Below are 8,303 nucleotides of genomic sequence, written 5' to 3' on the forward strand. Positions count from 1 at the left end.
TTTCACAATGCTTGTCGTCAACTATAGAGTTTAATTATATTTTTTTTTGTATTAAGTAATTTTATAAATTAGTGTAATCCCGAATTATATATTGTGTATTATTGTTATATATGAATTTATTTAATATTAATATCTTTTAATAGAGAATTATTTTTAAATTTATAAATTTAAATTATATTATTGAAAAAAATTAATTACATTTATTTTAAGTATTTTAATTAATTAATTAAGTGGGATCACAATAAGGACTAAAGTTAGTTCATCTTAATGGAGAAGAGAGAGATGTTTTGAGTTTCTATTTATTGTTTATAACGCAAAAGCTGATGTGGAATTACTTTTTATGACAGGTCGGCCATAAACAGAAATTGGAATGAGTTTTCTACCGTAGATAGTCTAAACTGTAACGAATACTCTGCTTTGGGGGACGTTACTGTAACTCTGTAAGCATTAGCCTTCAATTCTTACCGATACACTGGTATCAGAACTTTTTGTTTTTCTGGTGGCTACTGATATTAGAACTTTAAAATCGATTAAGATTTGAAGGAACGTGGAAAAAAAAAATTAACCTGGGTAGATTTTCCACACAATTGGTGCCTTGGTGGTCACCACACGCCAGCTATACGTACATTGAATATTAAAAAGACGAGTAGGAAGGGAAGCAGGACCCCCCTTAAGCTAAGTCGAATTCACGTACACACATACACGCCCCACAATTGACTACCGCCACCGCCCTCCACTCTCTCATAAATCCATTCCCGAAGCAATAATGATGCCAACACTCCGAGTTTGAACTTGGAAGTTGGAACCCGCTCTCCTCTTCAGACTTGTTTCCCATTTTCATGTTAAAAATGATTTTACTTATCTTTTCTTTTGCTTTTTATCTAGTACTATGTTTTTAAATTACATTTTCAAATTGTTTGAACATATTGTATAGTGTATACTCATAAGTGTTAAATACAAAAAGGAGCATAAATATCTTTTCTAAATAAAAACATTCACGTAACACATTGTTTGACTAAGGGTTGTATTAGAAGATACAAAATATATAGAATAAAACAACTGCAATTCTTGGCGAGCAGTAATCTTCTGAGAAATGAGATTTGAAGTTGAACACTTCTCCAAAGATGAACTAACTACTAAGGGAATCTTACCTTCGTATGTACAAAATATTTTCCTTCATCTAAGGCGTATAGTTACAGTAGCTCAGTTCTACATTATCCCATGTCATATTTCATCATTTTTCTACAATTTTAATTGTCCGTTGATCTACCAAGAAGGGGTAAGGAACCAAATTAAAACACTCATTACAGAGAAAGACAAAAGTACAAAACACTTGGGCATACAATAATTATATCCCGAAAAAGAGGTTTGTATACTACATGTGACGTGAGATTAATATAAGTGTGACTTTTTGTCTTTACCCGTCATTTTTCTGACTGGGAAAGCTCAAAGGATATACAAGAGTAGAGTTGATTTCTCGTCACCAAAAAAAGCGCGGCGAGCCACATCAACATATTCTACTGGTGGCGAACTCCACCTGCATCTCCAGATGAATCGAAGTTCCCTCCAAAAGAGGTTAATAAAGCAGAAAGACCACCCCTGCTAACATTATCACCGCCATTGCCACCGATTCCAAGACCAAGAAGATCCCGGGTCATGGGAGGGGACCCCATCATCACATCTGCAAAACCCGGATCCCCACATGGAAGTCCAAGCCCAAGGTTATGATCTGCCAAACTCGGATTCTCTTGCTTCACATGGCTGCTCATGTTCCATTGCATTATTGGGTTGTCAATGCCGCTCTCGTCTTGAGGATGATATCCCGTAGATGACGTGGCTAAGCCTAAACCTCGAAGAAGCGACGTGTTGGAAGAAGCTGCACCCATTTGAGCTGCCTTCTGGAGCAATGCGGTGGCAGACAGTGCAGCTGTTGTTGATGGCTGTGGACATGCAGTGTAGTGATGGCGAAGGTCGTTAACGTTGTTGGAGAGATAGAGTGGCACGGAGAGGGAGAGTGACGTGGCTGCCGTGACGTTGGGGAATGAAGTGGTTGATGGTGCTGCTGCTCCGGCTGAGGATGCCAACACAGTTGCAAGAACAGTGCTAGTTGTCACAGCTTTCGCAACACATGTTGTTGGCGGTGACAGCCTCGTCGCATTTTCCGGAATTTCTGATGCCAAAGCGAAAAAAATGTTATATGCATCACTTGTCTTTTTTTACTTTTAATATTAAAAATCATTATAGAAAACAGATATACACAAAAATAATACAATCATCGTTTCCCTAAATATGAGTACTAAAAACCAAGACAACAAGCCCATTGATAAATGGAAATATCTGGTACTACTTTAACTTCAGTATCTCGATCACTTATGTCTGTTATTAAATTTGGAGACAATGGCCTAACTCCACACTGGAAAATCAAGGTGTTACTATATATCCATATGTTAGGATGGGTGGAAAAAAGGTGAGATGAAATGGAAAGAAAAGAAACATTAATGAGTTGTAATTTTTAAGTTCTAAATTATTCAATAAAAATAAATAAAATGAAGAATAAGAGAACGTACTTCATCACTGTTTTCTTGCTTTTCTTCTCAAAATAAATTAGGAGAAATGTGAATTTTTAACATTTTCTTTTTCATAAAACCACCACATGACGACGACCAGATTACGGGTTTGTCACTACTCGCTACTGCTTAAATTGCCTTAAATTGTCAGCTTCCAAACGACCCCGTCCGCAAGAGCAAAAACAATTGGAAAAAAATTAAATAAAATAAAATGGAAACACATGGTAGTATGTATATTCTATAGTAATGACAAAAAACGGATCCTCTGAGTTTAATTGACGTCTGCGTCATGCCTCTAAAAGTATCTTAAATTAAATAATTAAATAGCTACAACTATAGAATATAATTTTGGGTATATACTCAAACAGGTTCAGAAGAAATTTTGTCCTTGGCGTTTTTTATTTTTTAAAAAAAGTTATTATATTAAAATTATTAAATTTTATAAAAATAAAATATGTAATTTTTTAATTAAAATTTTTATTTTTATTTAAAAAAATAAATGATTTAAAATATAATAAACAAATTTATATATCTTATTTTTATTTTAAAATAATAAAATTTGTCAATGCTTATTTTAATATATATTCTGTAAATTTTTAATAAGTTGAATATACAGCAAAAAAAATTATTCTAATTCTTTGTATAATACACCTAAGACATTCTTTAGCAAAATTTCATAATTAATTTGAAAATTCTAGCGTGTAATTGAATGTGGATGAAAATAATTTCAAACATAAATTGACAACAGATTTGACCCGAATGTACGAAAAGGAACGTGCAAACAGCAAAACGACGCTCGGAAACAGCCATTGAACAGTACCTACCTGAGCTCTGAATTGACAGAGTCGGAGACACCACCGAAGTCGACGGAGTAAGCGGCGGCTGCGGCGGCGATGAAGAAGAAGCCGCAGTCACACCAGCACCAACACCGTCCTTGTCATCAGTGCTTAGGGTTTGAGCCTTAGCACTCTCTTCAGCTAACGCATCGCAAAAAGCTCTATGCGTAACAAAGCTATCCCTCCTTTTTCACACACACGAGACACACACTATTAGAAGCAGAAAAGAGAAGAATCAAAGGATCAATGATTTTGAAGGAAATTGAAAAGAAGAAAAACCTAGAGAACAAGGTTCCGCAACCGCATCTGTACTCTCTGGTTCCGCAGGTCTTCATGTGTGCCTTCCAATCGGACTGAACGGCGTATTTCTTTGAGCAACGTTCGCATTTGAGCTTCTTCTCGCCGTGCTTTCTGCAGAAGTGCTTCTTGATGCCGGTGAGGTCGCCGAGCGCCCTGGAAGGATTGTGGTGGACACACGAAGGTTCGGGGCACACGTACACCCTCTTTCGTACCTCCTTGGTGGCACGCTGCCGGAGCTTCCACGGGAGGTTGTGTCCCCGCCGGTGGAGCTGGAGATTCTGGTCCCTCTGGAACCCCTTGTTGCAGATCTCGCACACGAAACGGTTCGTCGCTAACAGCGTCTTTGGCGACAAAGCAATCACCTCAGCATCCGGATCTGAAGAACATTATTCAAAAGCACTTATAAAGTGACACAAAATGGAGTAAGTTTTTTAAAAATTTAAGATATCTGAGTTAAAAAGATAGTGGTGTTGTATTAATTAGTTAATTAATGATTGAATGTACCTGGCATTCCAGGGAGGTTTCGCTTCTTTTTTAGGGGAGGTGCGGGTGGTTGAGGTGCTGTTTCTAAGTCCAAAGCCGATAAGGTGGCGGCTTCCTCGCCGGAAAGTGGCATTGGTGGTGGCTCCGTCGTCATAGCTGTCAATCAATTTATGAATGAGGGCAGAGGCTCATTCATATGCAGATGTAAGTAGTACTCTCTTCTCTTCTCTGGAAAACTGAAAACTCACCTGTTTAGTATTCCATGAAATGAAATGAAACACAAGAATCACCTACGTTATAATCACTGGTCAACTGAGACCTTATGATAATAATTAAAAATATCTAATCATATGGTGTGTGTTAACTTTTGGTTTTTCCCTAGAAATGGAGGGTGAGAAAAGAGAGAAAGGTGTTGCTGGTTCCTACGAGACAGGTTTTCAAGTGTTCAACATTTTCTGGGTGGAGTCGTGGGCGGTGGGAACTGTGTACAACGGTCCTATAAGGCGGCGGTGTTTGGTAGGGGCTCAAGCCTCAAAGGAAGAGAGAGAGAGAAACAAGGAGAGAATATATTATTTATTTGAAAATGAGTTAAGACTTAAAAGTAAGAACTTAACATAGTATCTGCATATGCATTAAAAAAATTAGGCTAAAGCGGCGCCAGTTAACCATGGGTAAGTACTACGGGAGAGAGAAGAGTTTCTTTGTAAAAAAAGAAATATTTGAGGGATGACTGGAACACCAGATTTCCATGGGCTATGACCACCAGTGTTAATTTCATTGTTAAGACAGCGGTGCTTTTCCTAATTTCCTGTACCACAACCTTGTACTATTGAATATTCTTCTCTAATCAATCTAGTAGTAGTATTTATTAATTTTGAAATTGTAATGTTTATTTAACTTATTTTTATGTAAAATTTAGGAGAATATTAAGTTAAGAAGGATATATCACCTCATATCAACGTGATACTTGGCCTTAGATCACCTCATCTTTCATATTGGTTTTTCTCGCAATAGCCACCTAGCCATCCTAAGAGTATGATTCCAATATTGTCCCCTACAGTATAAAGAACGCGTGATAAATATTTGGACCATGAAACACCTATTTGATTATCAGTAATAGTAATGTTAGAGCGAAAAAAAAAAATTTATTTAATAAGATAAATTTTGACTATTTTTTGGTAATTTTTTTTGTTACTAAACATTTTTATTTGATTATTAATCTATTTAATTCTCACTCTTGCAATTTTAGAGTAATACATATAATTCACGTTAATAAAATTTATGCAATTTAAAATTATGAAGAATTGATTATACATCTTATCTTAAATATACTTATATAAATTGAATTAAGTTAAGTCGATTTATACTAAATACATGTAACATATAAATGTAAAATCGAATCAACCTGATTCAATTTACTATTGTATAGCATATATATAGTAAATTAAATCAACTTGATTCAATTTACTATTCGTACATATTATTAATTTTTTTTACTTTAAGTTAATTTATTAACTTTAAAGCATAAATATCAATAAAAAAACTTCCATTTGAATAAAATAAAATATTAAAAATTAAAACGAATAAAAATTTAAATTTTATGTTTTTGTTCAAATTCAAAAAATTTATATTTTTACAAATTTATGAATTTAAAATGGAAAAATAATAAACGATTTTTAAAAATTAATTAAAAATTATCCTTTGACTCATTAGTATCAAAAGAATAATTTTTGCGATGTTTGACATCGAAAAAATTAATATAAAGTATAACCTTCTAAGGTGATATAGGAGTTAAACTAATTTGGCTTTTTTTTAAAATCAGAAGTAACGCACAACATTATCAAAGCGTTTTTACTACACTTAATTTTACAATTTAAATGATAATTTAATTGATATAATATTCTAATTATTGCTCAAATCACATATTTTATAAGAGTAAAGTACCAAAATTGACCATGAAAGATTATATATACTGACAAATCTGACCATAGAAAAATTAAAACTAATTTGTAACCATGAAAGATAGAATTTCATAGACAAAATTATTAATGAGTCAAATCATGATTAGAATTTTTAGATATTTAGATATTAATGAGTCAAATCATGATTTTTAATAAATCTTCAAAAATTATTTATTGTTCTATTTTAAATTCACAAGTTCATAAAAATATACATTTTCTGAAATTTGAACTAAAACACAAAATTTAAATTTCTATTCTTATTTATCAAATGAAGGATATTTTTTATTGATATTTATATTTTAAAATTAATAATAAATAAATAAATAATAATCTGTACAAGTCAAAGTTTTAAAAATCGGACCAGTCATCAAACCGTTTTAGTCACTAGTTTACTGGTTCAACCAGTCTAACCGTAGTTTAACCAAAAAAATTGTTTATAATAAAATAATAAATAAATTATAAATAAATATCCTAAAAAAGTACAAACATAAAAATATTAACAATCAATTTTTAATGTCAAAAGAAATAATTAAATCACAATAACAATTACACAGCAATAATACCAATAATTAAATCACAATAACACAATAATAAATTACACAAGGCAACAAATTTTTTCAAATATTAACAAGGATTATCAAAATTTGAGGCAGCATCACTACTTTCTTTGATTGATCATGATTAAGGTGGTTGTTGTTCTTGAAGCAATCGAATTATCTGAGAGTATGCTTTGAAAGAAGAGTACTTGAAGTTTTCTATGCTTCTTTACTCTTGTATGACCCAAAATCATTGTGAAGCAAAGAAACAATTTTCTTAAACCTTAATACAGCTTTACCAGTTTTCACCATTAAATTCCTATTCTGAACTTAATTTCTTGGCTGAGACAAAATACTAAGAACTCTATGACATTTTTCAACAGCTAATTTATTAGTTTGTTCAACTTTCTCTATTCTTATTTATCTATCTATCTAAGTTAATAAAAAAATTTCTCAAATCAGAAGCTAAACATGTCTTGATACTAAAAAAAATATGAACATCTGAGTTATCAACACATATACCATACATTTAGCCATAAATGGCATACAAAAAACTCAAATATAAAGAATCTCATTTTTTTTCAATGGAAGCCACAAAAATAGGATATTTTATGTTCAAGTCTCAAAATTTTATCAAAGGATGAAAAAAGCTCAATTTTTTCTTTTTTATTTATATTTCTGTTGTTGGTAGAACAAACGAAGACCCTGAGATCAAAACTAACTAATAAGAGTTAGAAAAAATTGAAGCATATCTATATCTGCTTTAAAAAATAAATAAAAATAAAAAATTCAACCCAATCTTATCTTCAATGAACCCAAGAAAAAAATAATAAGAGAGCAGGAGTTGGAGAGCACGAACGGTGGCCGAGATTGATAAACGGACGGTGGCAGTGGCTCGACAGACAGGCGGCGGCAGTGGCTCGAAGAGAGGCTAGCTTAGAGAATGGGGAGTGACTGAAATTAATAAATCATTCACAAAGTTAAAAATAGCAGCAGCACAGTCAAATATCAATTAATCATCCATAATTTCATAGCTATCAATAAGGCAACACACTACTAGCATCTCTCAAAGGATCCCAATAAAAAATACTATTATCAACACAACAACAGACTGAACAACAGCCAGAAATCAAGAACAATCAGCAACAAAAATTAAAAAAACAGCAACAATTAATCACCTTAAACCAGAAATCAATAAATATATCAATTAAAATTCAAAAACAGCATACTCATTTTCTCAGAAATTAAAAAGAGCAGCAGCAGAGTAACAAATCTATTTTTAAAAACACAAAATCAACAATTTAATTTCAATCCACATTCAGAAATCAATAGATCACTAAAAAAGCATAAAAGCAAGATCCGAAGAAGTGAACAACCTTGTAAGTCTGTAAACAGTGCCATTAACCTCTGACGGAGAGCATATCGACAAAGACGACAAACGGCGAGGCACGATGATGAACAGACGGCGATCAGCTCCAACCCTCAATCAAACGACGTGCCAAGTTACAAGAGAGTGGCTCAGCTCGAGACAGGGGGAAGGAGGAGGCTGCGGAGGCACTGACAATAACGGACGGCGACGGCAGAACCCTAATTTTTTGCTTTCCAATTCTGAATGTCACG

At 33.2% G+C, this 8,303-nt stretch overlaps 1 protein-coding gene and 1 long non-coding RNA gene across 2 annotated transcripts; one reads left to right on the forward strand and one right to left on the reverse strand.

The window, feature by feature from the left end:
- Positions 1-1,010: 1,010 nt before the first annotated feature.
- LOC112705534 (zinc finger protein GAI-ASSOCIATED FACTOR 1) lies at positions 1,011-4,936 on the reverse strand. The gene is made up of 4 exons (XM_025756375.3): positions 4,208-4,936; positions 3,683-4,079; positions 3,392-3,588; positions 1,011-2,170 (listed from the first exon to the last, which is right to left on the reverse strand). The coding sequence occupies exons 1-4, from the start codon at positions 4,338-4,340 to the stop codon at positions 1,518-1,520; spliced, it is 1,380 nt and encodes a 459-aa protein (XP_025612160.1). The 5' UTR covers positions 4,341-4,936; the 3' UTR covers positions 1,011-1,517.
- LOC112705535 (uncharacterized) lies at positions 3,244-5,058 on the forward strand. The gene is made up of 3 exons (XR_003155480.3): positions 3,244-4,125; positions 4,220-4,390; positions 4,569-5,058. It is a non-coding gene; the product is annotated as an uncharacterized lncRNA (long non-coding RNA).
- Positions 5,059-8,303: the final 3,245 nt, after the last annotated feature.

The sequence above is a fragment of the Arachis hypogaea genome, chromosome 8 (assembly GCF_003086295.3).
Source record: "Arachis hypogaea cultivar Tifrunner chromosome 8, arahy.Tifrunner.gnm2.J5K5, whole genome shotgun sequence".
Lineage (NCBI taxonomy): Eukaryota > Viridiplantae > Streptophyta > Magnoliopsida > Fabales > Fabaceae > Arachis > Arachis hypogaea.

Coding starts and splice junctions, on each gene's coding strand:
- LOC112705534 (XM_025756375.3), bottom strand. CDS start 4,340: ATGACGACGGAGCCACCACCAATGCCACTTTCCGGCGAGGAAGCCGCC. Junction 4,080..4,207: donor AAACCTCCCTGGAATGCCAG/GTACATTCAATC, acceptor AATGTTCTTCAG/ATCCGGATGCTGAGGTGATT. Junction 3,589..3,682: donor TGCGGAACCTTGTTCTCTAG/GTTTTTCTTCTT, acceptor TGTGTGAAAAAG/GAGGGATAGCTTTGTTACGC.